General features: G+C 50.5%; 1 protein-coding gene across 2 annotated transcripts in view; it reads right to left on the bottom strand.

Annotated features, from left to right (window-relative positions):
* The window catches only part of ASIC2 (acid sensing ion channel subunit 2), a 1017730-nt gene that overhangs the window by 230555 nt on the left and 760755 nt on the right, over positions 1–26420 (bottom strand). The window contains exon 1 of one of the 2 annotated variants that reach the window (XM_089900798.1): positions 7742–8446. The exons of the other annotated variant lie outside the window; for it this stretch is intronic. Coding sequence (XP_089756924.1) covers positions 7742–8446 — 705 coding nt within the window. Of the gene's footprint in view, positions 1–7741; positions 8447–26420 lie in introns of those variants that run through there. 2 annotated transcript variants of the gene reach the window in all.

Raw genomic sequence — 26420 nt, forward strand, 5'->3', positions numbered from 1 at the left:
CTCCCGGGGAAGGAGGGCAGGCACCTGGGCAGAGATAAAGAAGGAACCCGATACCTCTTCCCAGCAGCCAGTTTTAGCACTGATTCTTTTCTGCAAGGCACTCAGAAGCCCACTGCTTTTCTCCTAAGAAAAATTTTCAGGGCAGGCGAAATCCCCTCAAGTCCACCCGGACCAGGAACAGAGGAGCTGGGGGAAGAAGAGGTATATGGGAGCCATAGAAGACCTGCATTCAAACTCTGGCTATTTTCTGTTCCTGTGCCATGTGACCCTGGGCAAGTCACTCCCCTCTCTGAAGTTAGGCAGGCAACAGAGTGCAATAATCACCCCCCGTTGCTACAAGGATAAAAATGAGATGGTAATGTATATTACGCAATCCTATCCAGCTATGATCACTAAGACTCTGCTAATTAGAAATGCAGGTTCATTTGGCCAAAGCTACACTGGGATTTCTTTGTAGGAACAACTGTGACGTAGGGCAAAGAGTGTTGACTTTGGAACCTAAGATCAGGGTCTATGTCTGTGACCTTGGGCAAGTTATTGAACCACCTCACTTTCCTTATCTATATCAGGGAAAGAAGAATACTTTCCTGGCTGGTCCGTTGTCGGGCTGGAATGAAATAATGAACGTAAAAGGACCTGGCAGAGAGTATGAGCTCAATAAGTGTGCGTGGAACCCGAGGAAACAATTTACTAAGCAAATTAATAGTATAAACAGTGGCGTCAGGGGAGATATTTGACATGCTCAGGAGAACAAACTTCCCCAGTATGTTCACGGCCTTTATTTGTTTTACCAACAATTCATGTTCCAATTATGCGTGACTCATCTATTTGTTCGTTAGCACAGGTCTGAGTTGGATCTCAATTTGGCAACATCTCCTTAGTCAGGACTTCAAAGTTATCCACGTCCTTGAGTGAATGAAAATGGGAATTTGTTCAGATTATGGCCGCATTAATATGCCTGCATAACTCCTAAGTTCCCCGTCATAAACCTATTTCCACAGGTCCATCATGGATCCTGTACTCCTAGCAATGGCCTTTCCTTCTCAGGGTGGCAGGTCTTGGAACCCAGGATGACTTCTAGGGGCTGCATCAACTTTCAGCGAAAGAAACTTCCAGTGAAGGCTTGAAAGACTGCGTTGGATACCCTCTATGGAAACGTTTGTTCTCACCAGCGTCTCTCAGAGTTGGCAGAATGATGTCATCGAAAATAGTATCGGCTTTGGAGCTGGACCGATCTTCGGTTTAATCTTGACTCTGCTGCCCCCGAGCTGTGACTTTGTACCTCCCTGAGCCTCAGTTTCCTCATCTGTAAAATGGGTTCCATAACAGCCATTCAATTCTGGTGAAATTGATGTAACTGTTTACGTAACAGGTGCCCTATACAAATCCTGGGCTAGAATCTGTCCCCACTTCCTGCGTGATGGGCAGCTCCTTTTAAACCCGGTGACCCTGATGAGGCACACTGACTGACCTTTGCTGGCTGATTTACCAGAAACAGTAGATTTGTGGTCATCTCTGTGGCCCAGCGTCCGGCACATAGTAGGTGCTCAATGTGCGTTGGCTGACTGAATCTCTGAGTAGCTGATCCAAGCAAAGCATTCAGGAGAACCAAAGCGATTGATGCACAAACCTAATGGCCTGGTTATTCCTCCAGCCCTTCTCAGTTGGGCAGACATCTGATTGATGTCTTCATGACGGGCCACAGTGGCCCCCAAAGAGCCACTATCAGAATCAGCCTGACGTGGGTCCATTCGGATATCTGCAGACCTGAGCAGAGTTGACATTTGATTCCCTAAACTAATTTCCCGGAAGTCACATAACTTGGGGAGGTCTTTTCATGTTCCTTGTGTAAATGTCTATTGAATCACCGCCCTGTCTCTAGCACTCCAATAACTTGTACATTTCCCCCTTAATCACTGTTTCAGCTCCGCAAAGAAAAGAAATGGTTGGCTGAAGAGCTTGGGCCATCTGCAGTAGTTAAGCCCTATTTTCCCCTGATCACTCATTTGGACGGAGAACTTTTCAGCTAAGTCCCATCGGTCATTTGGCTCATGCCCTCATGTCACAGAGGAAGATGCTGAGGCCAAAGTCACATAGCAGGTCAGGGCGGAACCGAGGCTGTACTGGTCTTCCCAGCAAAGCCCCTGCCCCGCCAATGCTGCTCTTTCCTCATCCAGCTGTGCAGCTGTGCCTTTCTGGTAGTGAGGACTTGGGTTCAAATCCCAGCTTTGCTACCTGCTGGCTCTGTGACTTGCAGCCGACTACAGAACTGCCCTGAGCTCAAGGTCCCCCATCTGCCAAATGGGGATGATGACAAAACCTTTTAGGGTGATTGCGAGAATTGAGATGGCGTAAAACGTGCCCAGCCCGAGGCTGGCACATCACAGCCACCAGTGCCATTTACCTCCATCCTTCCCTCGAAACGTTCACTGCAAGTAATATTAACAGAAATAGCTCACATTTATGGAGTCCTTACTGGGGTGCCAGAAACCATTCTAATCACTTGGCGCTCATTTATCTCTCTTTCTCTAAAGGCAAAGGTATCTTTCTAGCCTCCCTAAAGCCATCCATCCTCACAACTACTGCACCGCCTGGCCTAGCACCACTTCAATGGAATTTGCTGATTTTAAACGATATGTTGCTGAAATGATTTCTTGTTTTCTGTGGCTGGCTCATAGCAGCCAGCCTGCTTCCTGTGACAAAGTGTGAGGAAATCAAATCCTGTTTCCTTGGCTTTTAGTACATATGACTAGTCCAAAATCTGCACTCAGGGTTGACTCCCTGCTGATGGGGACAGACAATGAGGGCAGGGTTCAGGGAAGTGTGGAATTCTCCTGATGGAGTTAGGAATGGGGGGGGGTGTGTGTGACAGTGGGGGTGGGGTGGGACATAGATGAGATCTCCCTCTGTAGTGTGACAGCCAGTAGCAAAAGAAGTCAGAGCTTTTGCTACAAAGTTTAAAAACTTAGTTTGGCCTCCAGGTGTCCATCACATCTTTGCCTTATTATCCCCCAACTCAGCTCACCCAGCACCCCCGACTCCCACCCCTGCCCACTGCCTTGGACTGCTCTCAGCCCTAGAAAGGATGTGTCCAATCTCATCGTTTCATGTCTCTGTCCTCCTCATTTGCACATGCTGCCCCCTCCCCGGGAAGTCCCCTTTCTCTCCTTCTCTACCTTGTAATTCCTATTGATCCCTCCAGACTCAGCTCAGATGTCACCTCCTCCAAGAAGCCTTCAGAGGTCCCCAGTCTGAACTGGGTACTCCTCTGAGCCCACGCAGCACCTCTGCCCTCCTGGCCTCTGTTGATGTATCTCTTTCCTCAACAATACTGCAAATTCATGGAGGGCACATACCACGCCTTATTTAATTTTACATCCCCAGCAGCTAGTTTAGAGCTTGACATATAGTTGACACTCAGTATACACTGGGTGATGGAATGAAATGAACCAGGAAATGAGCATATCCCCACTCAGGTAAGTGGTCATGATAATAGATGATAATTATATTGATCATAATTAATAACTGCTACCACGAGATACAAAGACTGTTGATCTCTTAATTCAAATTATGACAATAGCTCTTGAATGTTGAGCACCTATGCTGTCCAGGCAGGGGCCGGTCACTGCATACATGTCATCTTCTTCCCAGCTCTCAGCGGCTCAGAGAGCGAAGCACCTGCCCGAGGCACGTGGCTAGAAAGAGGCAGAACCAAAGCCTTAAACTGAGGTCCGCCTGACGCTTCCCCTGACCCGTGCCTCCTCCCAGAGAGCATCACTGCTCCTTATTTTTGGACCTGACTGGCCTCTGTTCGTGCCTGTCCCCAGACCCTCAGTCCCTCTTCCGAAGCCCCATACCCAGATAGACTGGCCTCACGGTTCTGCATCCTGCCCAATGGGAAGGTTGCTCTCCTCCGCCCCCAGGAAAACCCAGAGTGGCCAGTGTGCAGGGCCCAAGGTCCATGGCTGATGCCAGGGAAACCAAGCGGGCATTCAGGAGCGGAGCTGCTTTGTCTGACGGCTGAGTGATTAACCCTTGCACAGCTGTGGCAAACATACAGAGGAGCTGCAAACAAACACATCCTGAACGGCCTGCAGACTACAATCCAACTCCCACCCCTGCCCAACACTGTGCTCTCTCTCCCCTGCCGGGTTTATTTCTAGACCGTGAGACCAACCGGATGGAATGAGACTTGGGGCACATCTCCCCACTGGTCGCCCTGGAAGCCCACTCCTCACCTGTGGCACTCAGGGCTTGGAAACTTCAGGTGTCTGGGGAGCGCTTGGCGTCCTGCACTGCACTCTCCCTTTCTGTCCCCAAAAGGAATAAATGCCCCCAAACTGCCTGGGCATTTCCTCATTAGAAATGCACTCCACTGGTGTTCCCTGGAGAAATTAATCCAGGAGTCTTGGAGGATGACAAGGAGTCTTCGGGTTACCTGGGGAAGGTCTTCATTCCCCCAGATCTTTCCTTAGCACTTACTATACATCGGGCTCTGTGTTGGGGGCCGGAGATGGCAGGGAAATCAGATCTGATTCCCACTCAAGTCCAGAGGGGGAGACACACAGACCAGGAGGTGTGGTGACACGCATATGTGTGAGGATCGACACCTAAACGGAAGGTAGGGGGCAAAAAGAGGGAGGCCTCAGTTGTTTGGTGATGAGGGGAAGCGGTGGGCAGTCAGGAAAGGCTCCAAAGCAGCAGGAACCCCAGGGCTGGATGATGGAGGATGACGAGCTATCCCCAGGCAGACAAAGCAGCGGGGTGGCCGGGGTGCACTTAGGGTAGCAGAGGAAGGCAGAGAGAGGCCTGAGGAGCGGGGGTCCAGCTGCTGTCAGCCGTTTGCCAGAGCTTGATATGTGGTGCCAGAGAGGGCATGACCAGAGGGCGGGCTCAGGTATAAGGCCTGAGGAACTTGGACCTCATCCCCAGGACAGGTGAGTCACTGAAGGGTTTTAAGAAATGGGGTGCTATGCTTTGAGTGGACCTTTAGAAAGACTGCTCTGACTATAGTGCCGAGGGTGGATGCAGAGGGTGGGGAACACTGAGCTGGAGGCCAAAGACCAGTTAGGAGGCTGGTGCCCTTTAAAGGCAACATTTTTCTAGGGACCCAGCACAGTCCGAAGAGCTCCCTCCTCTCTATAGGTATGTAAACACACACGCACCCCTATATACAAATACAGGCACAGCGGATGTGGTGTATATACTATTGTTATCTCTACTAGATGGAGTAGGAAACTAAAGAACAGAGAGATTAAGTCACTTGTCCAAGGGCACACAGAAAGTGGCTCAGGATTTGAGCCATCAGTTCAGCTTGAGCGTTCATGCTCTTAACCGCTACACTATAGTGTCACTCCATCAAAGATGACCAAGGATTGGGACAGGGTAGCATTGTTAAAGGAAAGTATTCCTGATGGGCCCACTCTATATTAGGGGCTCCTCCGAAATAGCTTTTGGCTTCCGTGGATAGAGGGGGGTGCAGCCTTTAATTCTGAGGCCCCTGGGAAAAAACTACAGCGTGAAATGTGAAGGAGCTGGAAACTCCCAGGACAGGGCCATGATATGAAGCAACTAGGGGTCACTTGAGTCCCCAGGAACACATACTTTTGGGGAATGGAGGTAATACTTTTGCTTCGGTGGGTGTGGGCCTGCAAATTCTTCAGACACAGGAAGGCGGGTACAGGGCGGTCAGAGAAGGCTGTGCCCCAGTGAGAAGAACCCTGCTTTCGTCAACTCACAGCCATTCCTTCCAGGGAGGCTGAGGTCAGGTGACTCCTGCAGGTGCTATGTGCTCTGTAGGCCCCGTAACATGTGGCCAAGGCTATGACGTCCTGGGGCAGCCCCACTTTCCACTCTCCCAGCCATGCTCCCAGAAGGGATAGGATTTGGAGGTGGCTGAGGGCTAGAGGCCTACCCAGGGGTCCTCTGATAGAAGAGAGGTCCAGGATCAGAGAGGAAGGTTCCATGTGGCTTCTGTGTGATACATTTGGTGGTACGCAAAGTTGGACTTTGAGCTTGCTGGCTCTGCGCTTTGGACAGCATTTTAGAGCCTCATATCCCTCATCTTTAAAATGGGAATAAAATTCTGCCAAAGCAGGGCTGTGGCGAGTGTCAAAAGTGAATCCTGGCTGTTAGCCCATGATCCACACTTTGTAAAGCCATCGTCAGATGTGCAGAATTTTCCAAGTGTTGTACAACTTTTGGAGTTGGAGCTGCTGGTACTTGAACGTAACACTGAACTTCAGTCCAGCTCCAGGGGCTGCTACTTAGTGGTCGGCCAAAGAACAATAAACAATAAGGGATTGCGAACTTCATTCCTTCACCTTTGTGGACGGAACTCAGAATTGTGTTTGTAGTCTGGGCGAAGTCACTTAAAAGCATATGTTAACAGCACCTCCTGCTTGCTAAGGTGGGGAAACCACAAGGTAGGTATTCTTTAAAAGCCAGCTGAAAAGCTCAGGAAACAAGGGATATTTTGGGAGTGGATAATTCACAGCTACTGTATATACAGGCTTAAAGCAAAGCAAGGAGGGCAAGACTGAAGCCAGGGTCACCATCCTAGATGAGGACTAGCCCAATCAGCCAATCAGAGGCCTGGCCTGATGGGCATCTGTGCCAACACCTGTTGGAACCAGAGCATCTATTTACCATCCCAGAAAAAGCATCGTCATAGATGAGACTGTCAGGAGTGCTGCCTAACGCTGGTAAAATCACCATCAGAGCATTACAAATAAACACACACACCAACATTCCCTGCACTAGTGGAAAAGCCCAACCCCCCCCCACCAAGGGGCATTTACACACGAATGGCTGGACAGGCTCGAGCCACGCTGAGGCTTGGCACCAGAACTCCTCCTAGGCAGACCACACAAGGCAGAAACCTTCTGTCCGACAGCTGCGTTATCCAGACCCCAGCATGGGGGAACCAACACAGAAAATGGTTTACAAACCCCGAGCACAACTTCTCTTGGCCCCGGAGGTTCACATCATATCTCTGCCATGCTGCTTTCCCCACTGCAGGGCGTTGGTTCCCCGAGACCGGAAGACCCATACTCACACCTTGGGGGGTCAAGGGCCCCAACGGTGCCCCCCACAGCTCAATTCCCGGGTAGCTTAAGACACAAGCGCTTTCAAAAAGTAGCACAAGGGGCTGCTGCCTCTCCCACCAAACCAGCTACTGCTTCAGCGATGGTCGGTATTCTGGGAGTTTCCTCCAAAGTCCCCCTAGACTGGAAGTGTTTTGGAACTCTCAAGCCATAAGCTGCTTAGGGCCTCTACCCGATTCTCTCAGTGGCCCATTTTTTGAAGAGCTTCCTATTGGTTTTCCCAAAGACAACAAGCCCACACTTAAGACATGCTTCTCTCTCTTCCCATCCCTTCATCCCAGACACAGGGTAGCTACCTGGAGCCCTGTGGACCTGGGGGGGGGGGTGAGATGGGGGAGAAGGGGGCCTGGTATTCCCGGAGGGGACCATAACAAGCAAAGCGGAGGGGCTTGGGAGCTGACAGTGCAAGGAGAGAGGCCGGGACAGGGGAGCCCAGCGATTCCTCCTGCAGTGGTGTCCAGGTCCCCACAACCTGGAGAAGACTCGGGGTACCTAAGAGTGGGTTCAGCCTCGGCCTCGTGGGCTGGTGTCACCGCCAGGGGCCTGGGGTCCAGCCCCGGGGGGCGGGGAGTGCCGGCCGGCGGCCTTCTGACTCGGGAGATTGGGGGAGCGGGTCCGCGCGGAGGGCAACTCACGGAGGAGAAGTTGTGCGGGCCGCAGAGCTCGCCGCGGTACTTGCAGGAGAGCAGCATGTCTTCGAGCTGGTGGCCCAGGCGGTCCATGAAGGCGGCGCTGATGCCCTCGAAGTGGCGCGGCGGCAGGAAGAGGCGGAAGTCGGCCAGTTTGCGGAACCACTGGCGGCGCGGCTCGTCCCCCCTCAGCAGCTCGCTGACCAGCGGGCGCGCCGTGCGGTTGGGCAGCAGCAGCCCGAGCCAGTGGCCGGCGTAGTAGAGGTCCCCCTTGGAAAGGCGCGGGAAGCGCAGCGGGTTGTTGTTGCACACGGTGACCGCGGGGAAGGGCAGCTGGCGGCTCCACTCGCGGTGCACCCGCGTGTGCGACGGGAAGCTGAGCCAGTAGAGCAGGCGGTTCGAGGACCAGGACAGCAGCAAGCCGAGGGACGTGCAGAAGGCCAGCACCCACAGCGCCCGCCGCTGGAAGGAGCCCCCCGTCGCCGCACGCCCCGCGCACATGTGCCGCAGCCCGTGCAGTTTAGCGCGGCTCAGCGACGGCCGCCCCCTGCGGGCGACCCCCGGCCCCTGCAGCGCCCGCTCGCGCTCGCGCTCGCCGCCCCGGGGCCGCCCGGCTGCCGCCACCGCCGCCGGCGCCGGCTCCTCGCGGGCCATACGGAAGCGTCCCGGGCCGGTGACCCCGGGCCGCCCGGCTCCGCCACTCCGGCTCATTCATTCAGCCCGCGGCTGGCGGCAGCGGCGGCGGCCCCGGCCGGGCGGAGCCGCCATGGGAGTCCGCAGCAGCAGTGGAAGCAGCAGCGGCAGCCGCTGCGCGCAGCCCGCGCCAGGGAAGCGTGCGCCCGAAAGGAGCTCCGGTGGCGCGGCATGCCCGCCCGGCGCCGCCACCGCCGCCTCCGCGGGCGCCCGCCCGGGACCGAGGCCGCCTCGGCCCGCCGCCCCTGGCACGGGCCTCCCCGAGCGCCTCCCAGGCTCTCCTGGCCCCGAGTCCTCCTGGCGGACGCCCGACGCCGGCCACTACCTCTGGAGGGGCCCCGCTGGGCGCCGCCTCTCCGGTCCTTGGGCGCTGCGCCCGCCTCCCCTCGTCTTGGATCTCGGGGGACCCTGAGCTGAGGCTCCCCGGCTCCGCCTAACCCCAGCTTTTATGCTGGTCCCGGGAGAGCAGCCACTCGGCCACCAGTGCCTGATTCGGACACCCCCAAGGACCCCACCAGCCCGGCCGGTGGCCCGCGGTGCTGGGACACGGGGGAGAAGGCGCCGGGGGACGAGCGCCCCCAGAGGCGCGCGGCGGCTCCTGGCTTGGCGGGTGGGGTGGGTGTGTACAGGGGTGAGCGGTCGCCCAGCTGGCTGCTGCCCTCTTTCCCTTTCCTCCGGGACCCTTCTCACTGCTCCTCGGGCTGCGCTCGGCTGAGACCTGCTAAGGCTCCCCCAAGTCCAGAGCCCGCGCCTCGCCTGGGGCTGGGGGCGTCTCAGGGTCCTGCCAGAGGCTGCTGGCCGCTGGGCTCCTTCAAGGGTGCTGGCCAGAGGAAAGTGTCGCTTCTCCCGCGGCTCTCCGAAGTGCCTCGAGTCTCCAGAAAAGCCCGGTCTCGCCGTCCCTTGCTTCTTCTTTTTCCTGACCCGGTGCTCCAGGAGCCGGGGACCGAGGAGCCCCGGCTACACCTGTCGGGGGTGACCCGGGCTCGCTGCTCCGCGCGCCCGGCTCGTCTCGAGACTCCCAGCCTCGCGGCGGCGGCGGCGGCGCTCCTCTCGCGGCTGCCCGGCCCTCCTCGGGCCCCGGGCGAACTTGGGCAGTGGCCGCGCGACGCCGGCGCGGTTAGGCTTCCAGTACCTGCTCCTCAGCTCGCCGGCCCCGCGGCTCCGGGCGGGCGGGGCGGCGGCGGCGGCGGCGGGCGCCGTGCGCTCCCGGAGACGCTGTGCTGACGCGCGCGGCCCCTCCTGGCTGCATTTTACTTCCTGGCCACTGTGGCCGCTGCACACCGAGCGGGAAGCGTTTTGCCGGAGCCGGCGGCGGGGGGATGAGCTGCACAGAAGTGCCGCGCTGGCGGGAGAGATGTGGAGTAGAAACGCTGCGTTTATGTGGGCCGCGTGTGCATGAGTGTGAGGACACTTCGGGCTGTGCGGGCTGGACTGTCGACAACCTGAGCCGCTGTCTAGTGTGGGCATTTTTGCAAGTGTGTGAGTGGGGCGTCATGCACTGAGTGTGGGTGGGATGTGCGTGCGTACGTGTGAACGGGCATTTCTGTGTATCTGGTGAATGTGAGCCTATGCGCAGAGCTGTGGCTCTCTGAATGTGTGTGGTGTGTGTAGGACAGAGTGTTGGCTTGTATGCTCTACGTGTGTGTAAGTGTGCATGTAGGCGGTGGGAGGCGTGAACGGGCGTGTTGACGTGTGGGTGGATATCGGGGTTTCTGGATGTGGCGTGTGGTTGGTGTGTTTTGCGTGTGTGTAAATGAGTATGTGTGTTGAGGTGCTGGGAACAGTCACTGGGTCTCTGGCAGGTTGGGCTCAGTGGGGCAGCCCTGCCCCCTGCCTGTTATGAACTTCCGGTGTCCTCCAGCCACCTCCCCGGTTGGGTCCGCTGCTCATCCCTGGCGCAGTCCACCAAGTGCAGCCTTCCTGGGTGGGCGGCAGGAAGGAGGATGACTTCCATGGACAGGAGACTCCATCTCTGCCATTCTCGTGGCGGGGTTCCTACAGCTGGTTGATGTCACCCTTCCCTCCTGGACAGGCTCAGGGTCTTCCACTAAGCCCTGGGCACTTTTGGACACTTTCATCTAGCTTTCTAAAATATTCTGCCTTGGCGTGTTTGGGAGGATGGGTGAAGCATGCAGTATACTGCTAACTCCATTTCACACTAGACTTGGGAGGCCAAGTACTTGCCCAAGATCAAACTGCCCCTAAGTGGTGGATCAGAATTCTACACCCAGGTCCCCGAAGCCCTGGTTCGTTCGACTGCACCACGGGGCCTTGCAGTTTGCACTCTCTGGGCCAGGCGCCTTGAGGCCAGGGCTGGAGTCTTACTCCTTGCCTGCCCCGCGTGGTGTAGGGTAGGTCTCTTCCCGTATTTCCCAAATAATTGATTCACTGAGGCCTCACTGGATGGGTAACACTTCCAGCATTATTACTCCCTGGGATAAAGGAGTTTCGTAGACATTTTCCAGAGAGTAGATTGTGATGGTGGCGGTGAGGGGAGAGACAATGTGAAGGGATCCTGAGGGTGGGAGGGCACCCCAGTGAAGCTGGGAGATTTGGGGTTTGGAAGATTTGAATTTGGGCCTGGAGAGGCATTTCACCCATTTTGTGATGATTTATTAGAGGTGGTCCAGGTAAGTCTGTTGAATGAGCATCAGGTGTCTGAGTGGTGCTGGGTGGGCTTTCCCTCCCCACTGACCTGGGGGTATATGTCGGCATGGTAGCCCCTGCATCTGGTCTCTGGAGACGGGGATATCTGAGCCCTACACACACACACACACACCCTCCTGGAGGCTCTTCTCATTCACCTGGGGAAGAAGCTATAGAAGTTGGGCTTTGCTAAAATTCTGCTTTGGATTCAGTTCCTTGAAGATATCTGTTGCTAGCTTTGGGGGGAAGGTTCTGAATCTGCCAGTTTTATGGGGTCTCTAACAAAGGCTCACACACCAGTGCTTCAGCCTGGTCCCAGCAGTCCTGGGCTGGTGGGGGGGGGGGGCGGGAGGGGAGGTGTGCCACAGTGACACATATCCAGACCAAGGTGGGGCGACCTTGTGAGCTCAGTGAAATTACTGGTGAAGCAGCCAGGGCAAGCAGGCGACATCTTCCAGCATCATAGCTCTGGGGTGGCACGAAACTCTGTCTTGTAGAAACCTTTAAGACCTTTTATGTTTCTGATTTGTTCAGCTGTTGTGGGCTTTTTCTTTTCCTGGCATTTTCCCCCTTGAAATGTACACATGCTGCTTTTGGTTGCCTGAGTGTCATCTCTGCCATGGTTTTTACTGTTAATTCTCCAAATGGGTCACTTTTTCAGAGAGAGGAAGGGTATCCTGCATGGGCTTCAGGGGTCTTGGCACAGAAATCCAGAGACAGACACAGGGATGCCTAGTGATCCCAAGTGATCGATGGCTTTCTTTTTGGCACATGTGTGCAGTGCGTTTCCTACACTGTCTGAAATCCCCCCCACCCCTTTCTCGACCAGTACTTTGACCAGCTCTGTGAAGTTCTGCTCTTTCCTCAAACCCCAACTGAAGCATTGCCTCCTAGGTAACTGGATTGATACCTCCATCATAGCCTTTGTATAGCACCTTGTCACTGTGTGTGTCTAGGCTTTTCTTCCGGACGTGAGCCCTTTGAGGACAGGGACCACATCTCATTCACATTTTTGTCTCTATCTCTCAGCACAGTGCCCTGGCACCTAGATGAAACACACCAAAATGGGGAAGAGGAGAAAGGAACTAAGATCTCTTGACTATTTCTGTATGCCAGGCAACTGTACCAGACACATAAACATATTTAATTTCTTATTCCAACCTTGCAGGGGGGTATTTCTGCCCTCTTTTTACAATTATTGAACCAAGGGCATGGAGAGCAGGAATTGAACTCAGCAATAACTCATTCCAAAGTCCAAGATTTTCCTTCTCCATCATGCTCCTTTGAAAAGTATTATGATAAATAATAACAATAATAATAGTAATATAATAAATGTAGGACTTCCTAATCACGAGGACTTGTTCTAAGTGACTTACATTAAAAACAAGTGTCATAAGCATTCTAAGTGTTTAATCCTCAAAATAATCCTACTAGGCAAATACTGTTATTTTCTCTATTTCGAAGAGGAGGAAGCCTTACCACAGAGAGGTTGAGTTAGTCAACCTAAGCCACACAGCTTAAGCAGGAGAGCAGCCTTTCAATGCAGGTAGTCTGGCTCCATCCCCTGTGCTCTCAAACCCTACCCCATACCATCTCTGCCCTCAGAGCTGCACTGACACAACAGCTCATGTGAATTAGCTTTCCCATCCTTGCAGGCTCACTTGGCCAGAAAAACAAATTCACGAGGCAGTGCATGAGTTGCCCCACGTGACCTATCCACCAAGAAGTGTGAATTTAGCATTGTGATTTCCCAATAATAAGCTTTTAAGAAAATTTCCCTTTTCCTGTTTATCTCTAAAACATCTGTTGCTCCACACCTGGAATCCTGGCCTCCTGTGTGATGTTTGGGTGCCAGCCAGCCCACATTCTGGTGGGTGACCACCACCGCCAAATATAAGCTCTTTCTCCCATTAAATGAGTTTGTTGGGCAGGAAGGTCCAATTAGGTCAATGTGATTTTCTGTTTTTTATAATCCAGTTGTAGGAGCTAATACTTGTCGGCTTGATCGGGCTTCACTGGGTCCCCTGATATTCCTGCTTACCCCCAATCCCTACTGCTCAGGGGCTTGGTATTAGAAAGTATCAGAGGTACTACTTAACCCTGCTCTTTGGAATCACTGCTACACACCCGAACAGCGACAGTCCACTGGTAACTGATTCTATCCCCAAACATCTGGCAGCGTTTAAAGCTTCCTTTCATCAAACTGGAATCAGTCTCTTTGCAAATGTCTCCTAATTTATCCCCGGGGAGCCACACAAAATAAGTTTGATCTTTCTTTCGCGTGGGAACCCTTCAAAATACTTTATAGAATCAAAGTATGTCAGTGGTGAAAGGGGCTCTAGTAGTCTGCCTTCTAGCAAAATCTTCAAGAAAGTCTTTCTTCTCCAGATTAAACACCATCAGTTCCTTCACTTGTTTCTCCTGTACTTTCTGCTCTTGGGATGGGATCGCGGATGTCGATATCTTTAAAATGGTCCCATACCCATTGGTATGAACCCACCAAGCCCTTTACTCTGGACCTGGTCCATCCAGGCCCTGATCTTACTTTTGATTGTCTTGGGATCTTGTCCGCCACCCTCCTCCACCCCTGGGATTTAGTGTACGTGGTGGGTGTGGAGGGGGGAGAGGGGGCAGTAACAATGGGCTCTTGGTGTCTTTGCTTAGAATGCCGGGCACACTTCCTTTTAGGACTCATGGTGATGAGTCAACACTACTTCTAGTCTCAGAGTTCATTGCTCTTAGGGGGCAGGTGTGCTTTTGTGGGTCTGTCTGTGAATGTAAAGAGCTCGCTTTTTCTCCTTCTTTCTCTGTCTTTCTTCTTCTGTCTCTGTACTGCCCTGGGCTCTCTGTCACTCTGCTTCCCTCTCTCCCCCTCTTCTCTTTTCTCCTTCTCTTCTTTTCTTCCCTTCCTCCTCTCCCCAACCTCTGCCTGAAGCCTAGCAGTCCCCTCTGCTACCTTCTTAGCCTGTGCTACTGGTGGCCTCTGGGTGCATAGAGGTGGCTGCATTGTCACAGGGCCTCAGCCAATGTCCAGTAGTCATGATGGGAGCTCCTGCACTGGTGGAAAGGGCAAGGAGGACTGTCACTGCATACCTCCTTTCCCATCCATCCCAGCCTCCCTCCATGGGGCTGGCGCTTGAGTTGCTGTTCCATCTTACCTTTTCACGTGCTTCAGCATCTCCACTGCTTCTCCCGCTTCTTCTGTGGCTTTCTTATATTATACTTGGCCCCTCTTGGTTCTCTCTTCTTCTGGGCTCCTTCTTAGGTTCTGCAGATTTTTTTTTTTTTTTTTTGCATTTTTGGTCATCCTCATTTTACTGGAGTTCAAGCTCTCAGCTGCTCATCCTTCACCAGCACTAAATCCCAGAGGTAAGAAGGGAAACAGGGGCCCACAACTACCAGAAGAAAGATCGGGACTGAAAGGACCAGGTCCAGAGCAGAGGGCTGGCAGGTTCATGCTCTGCTGAAACACTGTGCTCCACGGTAAATGGCAAATCCTGAAAGATGGGAGGATGTCATGTAATCGAACCCTTTCACTCTCAGGGGAGAAAGCAGAGGTCCAGAGAGGGGAGTGGCTTGCTATAAATCACACAGATGGATACCGAGAAACACAGAACCGAAATCCAGATTCCAAGTTCAGGGTCATTCTCTGCTCACCCTATGGAATAACTTTTTGACCACCCATTTTGAAATCAGCAACGTATTCACATGGTCAAAAAGGACAAAAGAGTAAACAGTCTAGTAAAAAAATCTCTCTACCCCTCGCCTCCCCCGGTCACCCATCTGTCCTCCTTGGAGGCAACTAATGCTATCAATTTGCTGTATAATCTATTAGTGATACTTATGAATATACATATGTGTGTATAGTCTCCATATGCTTCCCTTTTCTCACGCCAATGGTTGCCTCCTGTGAATACCATTTACTAGAGTAATTGTATTCTATGTTATTCACACCATTTTTCTCTGTATTTGCAGTTATTTTATGGTTGCCTTCCTCTGGCACCTCATTCCAACTTCTGTTATTTTACTCAACTTCTCATTTCACATTGTCCTGCTCTCCCATCCAAAAAGGACAGTGGATCCTACGACAAGGTGGTACACAGAGCTCGCCGTTTTATTATCAGACTTTCCGTTAACTCTTTCCTAGATGTTCTGATGGATGAAAAGCTCTTGCGTGGATAATCTCAAACATCAGATAGTGTGAAGATGTTTCCATTTGCCTCTGAACTCTATTACATGATGCATTTGCATGGGATTTAATTTTCTGGTCAAATTTTCGTTAATTATAACACACACACACACACACACACACACAACTGAGTGCCCTCAGCACACAGCTCTTGTTGGTTTGGGAAAGTGGTCCAAATGTGCATTGGTTGGCAGAGAAAACCAGTTTGGGATTCAGAAGTTTCTGTGACTAATAAAGAGAGTAAGACACACCATGGAGAGAACCAGAGGATGTCGGTGCCAAAAGCGATCTTAACGAGCATGTGGTTAAACTTAGAAGAGGAAATTGATATACAAAGTTTAGTGATTTGCCCCAGTCACTGGGAAGTTGATCTTACGACGGTGATGGTGATGGTGGTGATGGTGATGGTGATGGTGATGATGGTGGTGATGGTGGTGATGGTGGTAATGGTGATGGTGATGGTGGTGATGGTGATGGTGGTGATGGTGGTGATGGTGATGGTGGTGATGGTGATGGTGATGGTGATGATGGTGATGATGGTGATGGTGGTGATGGTGATGGTGATGGTGATGATGGTGGTGATGGTGGTGATGGTGGTAATGGTGATGGTGATGGTGGTGATGGTGGTGATGGTGGTAATGGTGATGGTGATGGTGGTGATGGTGATGGTGGTGATGGTGGTGATGGTGATGATGGTGATGGTGATGGTGGTGATGGTGATGGTGATGGTGATGATGGTGGTGATGGTGGTGATGGTGGTAATGGTGATGGTGATGGTGGTGATGGTGATGGTGGTGATGGTGGTGATGGTGGTGATGGTGGTGATGGTGGTGATGGTGGTAATGGTGATGGTGATGGTGGTGATGGTGATGGTGGTGATGGTGGTGATGGTGATGATGGTGATGGTGATGGTGGTGATGGTGATGGTGATGGTGATGATGGTGGTGATGGTGGTGATGGTGGTAATGGTGATGGTGATGGTGGTGATGGTGATGGTGGTGATGGTGGTGATGGTGATGATGGTGATGGTGATGGTGGTGATGGTGATGGTGATGGTGATGATGGTGGTGATGGTGGTGATGGTGGTAATGGTGATGGTGATGGTGGTGATGGTGATGGTGGTGATGGTGGTGATGGTGGTGATGGTGGTGATGGTGGTAATGGTGATGGTGATGGTGGTGATGGTGATGGTGGTGATGGTGGTGATGGTGATGATGGTGATGGTGATGGTGGTGATGGTGATGGTGATGGTGATGATGGTGGTGATGGTGGTGATGGTGGTAATGGTGATGGTGATGGTGGTGATGGTGATGGTGGTGATGGTGGTGATGGTGATGGTGATGGTGGTGATGGTGATGGTGGTGATGGTGGTAATGGTGATGGTGATGGTGGTGATGGTGATGGTGGTGATGGTGGTAATGGTGATGGTGATGGTGGTGATGGTGATGGTGGTGATGGTGGTGATGGTGATGATGATGATGGTGATGGTGGTGATGGTGATGGTGATGGTGGTGATGGTGGTGATGGTGGTAATGGTGATGGTGATGGTGGTGATGGTGATGGTGATGATGGTGGTGATGGTGGTAATGGTGATGGTGATGGTGGTGATGGTGGTGATGGTGGTGATGGTGATGATGGTGGTGATGGTGGTGATGGTGATGACGGTGATGGTGATGGTGGTGATGGTGATGGTGATGGTGATGATGGTGGTGATGGTGGTGATGGTGGTAATGGTGATGGTGATGGTGGTGATGGTGATGGTGGTGATGGTGGTGATGGTGGTGATGGTGATGGTGGTGATGGTGATGGTGATGGTGATGATGGTGGTGATGGTGGTGATGGTGGTAATGGTGATGGTGATGGTGGTGATGGTGATGGTGGTGATGGTGGTGATGGTGGTGATGGTGGTAATGGTGATGGTGATGGTGGTGATGGTGATGGTGGTGATGGTGGTGATGGTGATGATGGTGATGGTGATGGTGGTGATGGTGATGGTGATGGTGATGATGGTGGTGATGGTGGTGATGGTGGTAATGGTGATGGTGATGGTGGTGATGGTGATGGTGGTGATGGTGGTGATGGTGATGGTGATGGTGGTGATGGTGATGGTGATGGTGATGATGGTGGTGATGGTGGTGATGGTGGTAATGGTGATGGTGATGGTGATGGTGGTGATGGTGGTGATGGTGATGGTGATGGTGGTGATGGTGGTGATGGTGATGACGGTGATGGTGATGGTGGTGATGGTGATGGTGATGGTGATGATGGTGGTGATGGTGGTGATGGTGGTAATGGTGATGGTGATGGTGGTGATGGTGATGGTGGTGATGGTGGTGATGGTGGTGATGGTGATGGTGGTGATGGTGATGGTGATGGTGATGATGGTGGTGATGGTGGTGATGGTGGTAATGGTGATGGTGATGGTGGTGATGGTGATGGTGGTGATGGTGGTGATGGTGGTGATGGTGGTAATGGTGATGGTGATGGTGGTGATGGTGATGGTGGTGATGGTGGTGATGGTGATGATGGTGATGGTGATGGTGGTGATGGTGATGGTGATGGTGATGATGGTGGTGATGGTGGTGATGGTGGTAATGGTGATGGTGATGGTGGTGATGGTGATGGTGGTGATGGTGGTGATGGTGATGGTGATGGTGGTGATGGTGATGGTGATGGTGATGATGGTGGTGATGGTGGTGATGGTGGTAATGGTGATGGTGATGGTGATGGTGGTGATGGTGGTGATGGTGGTGATGGTGGTGATGGTGGTAATGGTGATGGTGATGGTGGTGATGGTGATGGTGGTGATGGTGGTGATGGTGATGGTGGTGATGGTGATGGTGGTGATGGTGGTGATGGTGATGATGGTGATGGTGATGGTGGTGATGGTGATGGTGATGGTGATGATGGTGGTGATGGTGGTGATGGTGGTAATGGTGATGGTGATGGTGGTGATGGTGATGGTGGTGATGGTGGTGATGGTGGTGATGGTGGTGATGGTGGTAATGGTGATGGTGATGGTGGTGATGGTGATGGTGGTGATGGTGGTGATGGTGATGATGGTGATGGTGATGGTGGTGATGGTGATGGTGATGGTGATGATGGTGGTGATGGTGGTAATGGTGATGGTGATGGTGATGGTGGTGATGGTGGTGATGGTGGTGATGGTGGTAATGGTGATGGTGATGGTGGTGATGGTGATGATGGTGATGGTGATGGTGGTGATGGTGATGGTGATGGTGGTGATGGTGGTGATGGTGATGATGGTGATGGTGGTGATGGTGATGATGGTGATGGTGATGGTGGTGATGGTGATGGTGATGATGGTGGTGATGGTGGTGATGATGGTGATGGTGATGGTGATGGTGATGGTGATGGTGGTGATGGTGATGGTGATGGTGGTGATGGTGATGGTGGTGATGGTGATGATGGTGATGGTGATGGTGGTGATGGTGATGGTGATGGTGATGATGGTGGTGATGGTGGTGATGGTGGTAATGGTGATGGTGATGGTGGTGATGGTGATGGTGGTGATGGTGGTGATGGTGGTAGTGATGATTGTGACAGTGATGCTGATGCTAACGCTGATATCTGATAGCTAACATTGATTGAGCACTAATTATGTGTCAGGCACTGTGCTCGATGAACATGCATTAGCTTATTTAATCCTCACAGCAACCTTATGAGGTATGTATCACCATCATAGATCTTCTACACAGGAGGAAACTGACGCAGAGATTGGATAAGTAACTTGTCCAGTCGGTGGCTGGATTCGAACCCAGGTATTTGGGCTCTAGAGTACAGGGTCTTAATCAGGTTGGTTGAATTAGCTGAAATGAGGACTGTAGTGGATATTGACTGAGCACCTAGCGTGTGTCAGGCACTGTCTTAGGCACAGGAAATGCAGGGTCTACTCAGATGTGTTCCCTGTCTTAGCTTGCAGTCCAGCGGGGGACATGGGTAAGAAAATAGATACCTTTAATAAAGTATGATAAATGCTACGCTAGAGTGTGTTGAGAGGGTCCAGAGGAGGGGGCTCCCCTTCCTTAGTCTGAGAGCCATCGCCATACACGTTTCCCACTGAATTTCTCCATTCATTTTCATTTTCTCACCCCAGCTCATGGAGAATTGTATGACTCTGCCTACAGGGATCAACCTTGGAGACAGGATCTGCGACCAGTTGCAACCCCAGCATAAGCCCACGCTGAGGAGCCCTGATCCACGACATCCATGTGTCCACATACACGTCTTCCTCCTGATGTGGCTTTTTGTGTCCCCAGTGGTGTCTTCTTGACCTGTGACATTTACTTTCCAAGTCCAGGCCACAACAATAATGAATCTGCCTCTTCCCACAGCGTGGCCTTCCCTATTCTGGGTTTAGGCTTGAATAACTGGGTCTTGGTTGTAACTTTGACCATAAAGTTAGCAGAGCAATGGAGCTTTGCACACTTTTCTACCCAATTTCCTCTCCCATACACATAACAAAACTCTCATTAAAACAGTTAAGCACAATAACCTTCTCCAGTAGTTATCACCCACTCATATTACGAAAAGGCAGGCAGTTAAAATCGGATTTAATGACATATAAAACCCCAGGTACAATTAGGCATTTTATTCCCAATTCCTTGACTGTCCCCTTAACTGTTTTTAGCCATGACTTAGTCTTACCCCGGCTCTCACCTCCCCTCTGGGGAGCACTAACTAACCAGCCCTGAATCTGTCTTGCAGACAGACCCTCTGCAGAGATTTCAGGCCAAGTTGATTTGTCAAAAGCCTCCATCCAGGCTGCTTTCCCTCCAGCCGCAGCTTTTCTCTGTCTCAGCCACTAGCAGTTTGTTTACTTTCTTTCCCTTATAAATGACCGGAGCCAAACCACTATCTCGGGTTTCTCTCCTCCTAGTTTATCTTGCCTGTCCATCCACAGGAGGGGCAGAGTGGGAGGGATTTTATACATTCTTTTGCAGTGTGTGGACCTGTGTGATTATCCAAAGAGAAGACAGGGAGAGAAGGGCAGGACAGGGAAGGCAGGATAAGGGAAGGAAAGGGGAGGGGAGGGGATGATGGGGAGGGAGAGGAGAAGAAGATAACACAGAGTACCAGCCAGGTACCTACCACATACTATTATGGGCACCATATAATGTTCATTCTTTTCCTTTCTGGCCGCGTTGCACAGCTTGCGGGATCTTAGTTCCCCGATCAGGGATAGAAACTGGGCCCACAGCAGTGAAACCACCAAGTCTTAACCGCTGGACTTCCAGGGAATTCCCCCATGTAATGTTCTTCATAACAACTCTCCCAGGTCAGTAACATTATCCCATGTTACAGATGGGGACATAGAAACTTTATCTTTCCAATCTTATTCTCTCTGTTGCTGGTTTAAGCACAGTTCAAACCATAATCCCCCAGGGCAACCATTCACTGAGCTGGAGGTCAGGCCCTGAGTTAAGCCTCATTTTCCAGATGAAGAAAATGAGGCTCAGAGAGGTGAGGTTACTTGCCTAGGGTCACACAGAGTACATCACACAGTAGCAGAGCCTGGATTCCAACCCAGGTCTGACTCCAACGTGTTGGTAATTATTAGAAAGGCAGGAAATTGGGAGTTTAGAAAGAGAAAAGATAAGGTGGGTGGTAGCATAATTCAGAATTTTGCAAAAGCCCTTGGGGAGACGAAGGGAGTGAAAAGAGAAGCTAGGTTCTCAGTATCTGCTGTGCGTCTGGAGCTCTGTTCTTCCCAGCTTCAGTGTGATGCCATCATGGGCAGAGCTAAAACTATACAAGTCCAGTGGTAAGAAAGAGGTTTAGGGAAGTACCCATGGGTACAAGTGCCAGGCTGGGCTAAGAGAACGTCCAAATGATCAAACGCACTGAGAGCCATCACAGGGCTGCAAACTTGGAGCTCATGTTTACAAACCAGAGAGTTTCAGCCTACCCTCCTGTCTCCTTTCCTCCTTCCCTTCCTCCCTCCTTCCTTCCTTTCCTTCCTTCCAGACCTCAGCTTTGCTTTCTGCTTTTAATCAATACTTCTCTAGCCCAACAGTGCTTAAGTTTACTCATTCAATAATTCTCAGCAGCCTACAGCGCTAACACACAACATTAGATTCAAAACAGCTTTCTGAAAGTGCCTGGAGTTATAAAGGCAAGCTCATAAGCCTGATGTGTAATAAGAGCATGAGACACTTCATACCCTTTGACCTGGTAATCCCACACCCTAGAAGCTTCCCCAAGGAAATAACCCCTAAACAAAGTACAGAGGTATTCGCGGTGATGCTTCTCATGCTAGAGAAAAACAAACAAATTAAAAGCAGTTCACATGCCCAGCACTAGGTGAATGGCTAAGCTAATGATGGTGACACTATGTCATTGGAAAATGATGACATTTTTAAAGAAAAGAACAGGACAAGGATGCTAACGTGTTAGAGATGAAACAGCACCAAGTAAAAAGATCTGAGGGCACACCCGGCCTGATTGGCACTCCAGGAAAACATCTCTTTGTACCTGAACAATGATCAGAGGAGAATTAGGACAGACAGGGTTTACTAACAAACAGGTTTTTATTGGTGAAGTTTGTTCGATTTCAGACAAAGCCCGAGCAACCTTACCAGAGCCAAGCTTGGAAAGAAGGCACATCGTAAGGTGAAGAATTTCTGTCTCTATGAAGTGGTATCACTGGATTATGGACCACTGGACCTGGACCTCTTGGCCAACCTCAACATCCTTCCCACCTTGGCACTGCCAACCCGCCAACGGAAGCGAACCATCACCCTGAACTCTGCCCACTCTTGTGTATTCCGCCTGCTCCTGGGCCCCCCTCCTCCTGCATTACCAGGGTCCCCACCTTAGTCTCAATCCCTTTTTGTTCAATCCTGGAACAAAACCCAAGCAGTGACTCACATGATAGATGCGTTGTGACCAAATAGTGACCCATAATAAAAACCGACCCAGAGATAAACTGTCCCCCAATAAGGGAGGGGCATTTGGATGAGGATTGCTCTGAGGTGTTGCTTTCCTTGCGTCCTTTCTGCTGGCTAGGTCTCTGTCATCTGTTCCCAGACTCTGCCCAGATACCTGACTCTGACTTGTGATTAAACTCATGGCTGGCTGACTTGGTTTGGTGCACTTGACCCTGGCTGGACCTCGACAGCATGAAGGGTCTGAGCACTTTCTCCAGCTACATCACGTTTCCATCTTTAACTATGGTTGGAATTCTCCCTGGTCTTGGCACTCATGGTATTCTTCTTTCTGGTTTAGTGGCAGTTCAAAGAGATAAGTCTGAGCAGTCACAATGCATGTCCCTAAACTAATAATAATAATAATGGCCTTAATTGAAGATATTAATGTGGCAGGCATAATGCTAGGGACTTTGCATGCATTATCTCATTTAATCCCCAAGTAACCCTAGTGAAGTAGATAGTATTCTTTCTCTTTGTGCCAAGGAGGAATCTGAGGCTGAAAGAAATCAAGTGGATTATTTAAGGTCAAACTCAGGTTTTGCTGATATTAAATCCTCCCTCCAACCCCTGTTATATGATACAGCCTTCCAGGCACTAAAGTTAACATCACATAGTTTAAGCATGAGTGAGCCTTTGATTTTCAGGGAGCCTGCTTACTTTTACTTTATGTACAATCCTGATAACATGCTTTGTTTTGTTTTTCAGGCTCTCAGTAGAATAGAAATGACATACATTATGAAAAGAAACAAGCAGGCTTAAGATTCAACGACACTGATGGGCAGAATATGCAGCCAAAGCCTGACCACAAAGGAGAAGACAAAAGGACTATAAAAACAGATACAAGGACTAAAAAAAGACGCCACTTAATGTTGGACAAACTCCACACGTTTCAAATCGTCCTGAGTCTTTTAGCCCCAAAGAAGAGCTGGAATTTACAATGATGGCCTTGAGTTGCCAAGATTACATTTTGTTCTGTATAATTTGCATAAGAATATATGAAAGGATGGGGTATTTTTCAGAAGGAGTTTTGGCCAAATGGTTCCATTAAAAAAAAAAGTTGTGGTATTCAAAGGAATAAATAAATCCTTAACTCTTGGAAATGCTGGCTGTTCAGAAAAATCACTTATTTCTTTGGAAGAGAGAGTCTAAATGACAAAGGTCCATTTCTTTCATTGGTCCATTGTTTCAGCCATCGCCTTGAACAAACTTTCCCTGTTGTCATTTTGTTTGATGGCCAAACAGTGATTCGGTACATGGCTTAACATTTCCAGTTGGTTACGTTGCTGCCAGTGGGTTATGTTGTGGGTGTTTAGTTGTTCTATAAAAGGGAGTTTCGTGGTATTTAAATGTTTCTTTTCTGTTTCTTAAACTAAAAATAATGACAGACCACTTTTTACCTCATTTTTTCTTCCCTCGCAGAAAGAAACAATAAAGGGGAAATGGGATTCTGTTTGAGAAAACAGTTCTACCGCACATGTCTCCATCAGAAACATTTTAGGGCTTTGTTCTGTAGGACTTGGAAAGCTTATGCAATCAGTGACAGAATTCTGACTTATAGACGGGTGTCAGGAATCAGAATATCTCAACTAATGGAGCTCATTTATTAGCTTTCTGAAGGCAAACTTCCCTTGGTGGCTTTTGTGTGTGTGTGTGTGTGTCTGTATGTGTACATGTGTGTGTACATGTGTGTGTGCTTCCCTTTTGCATATTCACACTGATTGATAGAGAGGAATGTGAAATGTCCGTGTTGCTTTGGGAAGTATTCACAATATCCTTTTAAATTTGGAACTGTAAGTTTAGCCATGGGAAGAGAGAGATTTCATTCATGAATTCTAAGTCCCTTTTTCACCTCGAAATCTTGGAATTATCCTCAACTAAGCCCTTCCCGGCCCCCCTCCCCTGCTACATTCCATTCATCACTGAAGGCTGTCAATTCTGCCTCTAAATTATTCTCAAGCCCCTGGGCAGTGTTCCATTCTCATGGCTAACTTGGTTCAGGCCCTTCTGGTCTACAGCTTACAGCCTACCCTGTTACTATAGCTCTTAACTGGGCCGCTTGTCTTTGATTTCCTCCCTCTCCAATCCATTCATGACCCTACCATTCTGGCTACATCATTCTTCTGCTTGAAATCCTCCAGTGGCTCCCTAGTGCTTCTGTCAGAGCTTCACAGCTTGTGTGTTGTGTCACACGATGGGTCTCAGGGAGTGTGGGTATTGATTCTCACAGCTTTGGGGGTAACTGAGCAGGCTTGGGGCAGCAGGAGCCCCAGGGGCTGCTCAGGACTGCAGTCTTATCCATTTGCCCCAGTATGCTGTATAGATATTACCGATTGTGTTCTTGAAAACATTCCAGAAAGTTCTGGAAGAGCCTAGCTTCTAAAGCCCATCTCACCCTGGCCCCACTTACTCCACCATCCTCTCCTGCTACTTCCTACTCCACAAACCCTTTATCCCGGCCATCTAAGGTTCTTGCTTTTCCATCTTAAATCCATACCACGTTTTTGCAACTTTATGACTTTGAAATTGACATCTTCCCTTTTCTTCTTGGTGAACCTGTCACTTTTTTTTTTTTTTTTTTGTGGTACGCGGGCCTCTCACTGTTGCGGCCTCTCCCGTTGTGGAGCACAGGCTCCGGACGCGCAGGCTCAGCGGCCATGGCTCACGGGCGCAGCCGCACCGCGGCATGTGGGATCTTCCCGGACCGGGGCACGAACCCGCGTGCCGTACATCGGCAGGCGGACTCTCAACCACTGCGCCACCAGAGAAGCCCAGCCTGTCACTTTTGAGGCCCTGCTCACCTTTCCCCTCTCTGAAGCTCCCCAACGCCCAACCCCACCCCGCGCTCCTGCAAACAGAATTAACCACTTTCTCCACATTGCTCCAATGCAAGCCAGGTAGGGGGAGTTGGGAAAGTTACTTAAACTCTCTGGGTCTTAATTTCCTCACTTGAAAAATGGAGATAATAATATCTGCCTTGCAAGGTTAGCATAAAGATGAAATAAAATAACATATGTAAAGCATTTAGTACCAAGCTTGGCACACAGCAAGCATTCGGCAAATATCTGTTGAATAATAAAGGGTAGTTGCTATCATTAACTTTCAGACTTTGTCAGTGCACTTATCCCATAATTGTGCAAGGGTTGTTAACTCCTCCTATTTGTCTTAGTGCAATAGAGTCTGCTCTGCTAGGGTGTCAGCTCCATGAAGGAAGGGATTTTGAGTTTGTCTACTGGTATATCCCATACACACTCAACAGGGCCTGGCACATAATAGACCTGATTAATCTTTGTTGATTGCTTGCTTTCCTCGTTTGGTTCCTGGGAAGGTCAAATGGGACGATGTATGTGAAACACTCTGAAAGTATACACATCTTGCAAATATCTTATAAGTTTAGGAATTACCCTTTCATCGATGTTTTTAGTGTCGAGGCTGATGCTTGGGTTGAGCTGTCAGCACCCAAACATGCTTGCAGACCCACGTTCTGTGGTGTGGCGTGTCGGTTCTAGTGTGGTCTGATGCCCACACAAAATGCTGGCATTTTTATTTGTTGGACAGAGATAACCAAGGCAGGCATCCTATTTGTATCATTATCTCCTGAAATAGACGTCTGAACAGAAAAGTCATTTATGGATCTGTCAGTTTCAGCTCTTATGCTTCTAGCAGCAATGCAGTTCTAGATATTTTGTCCACTGAATCCAGATACCCTTGTTCTCCAGAGCAGGGTGTGACCATCCTTATCAAGGAAGGAAGTCACCTTGGGAAGGGCAGGTAAGGGAGACTCTGGGTGGGCTTCACTTCAGGTGAGAGTGGGAAGCTCTTTACCAATCAGCTGGTCCCATCTCCTTGGTCTAATTTATAGACAAGGAAATTGAGGCCCAGAGAGAGTCAGCGACTTGTCCCAGGTCACCCAGCCAGCTCTGTGATCCCCCTTCAGTATTTCTTCCTTTTACTTTGCTACAGTGTCTATAACAGAGAGAGGAGGGGGAGTTCCAGGCCCAGGAAATAACACTACTTGAAAAATATGGAGTCTATATAAGGGCTCCATTCACATATATTTGGGCTCAGATCTGAACAGAGGCTGAGAAATGAAAATTCTCTGTATGATAGTGAATGAACGCAGATAACGTACAAAGACCAGATTGGGGTGTGTGTGTGTGTGTGTGTGTGTGTGTGTGTCTCTGTGTGTACTTTATTTTTTTTAATTAAT

This window comes from Delphinapterus leucas, chromosome 19, assembly GCF_059928025.1.
Source record: "Delphinapterus leucas isolate spDelLeu-1000000601 "Yukka" chromosome 19, BTC_Dleu_Yukka2, whole genome shotgun sequence".
NCBI lineage: Eukaryota > Metazoa > Chordata > Mammalia > Artiodactyla > Monodontidae > Delphinapterus > Delphinapterus leucas.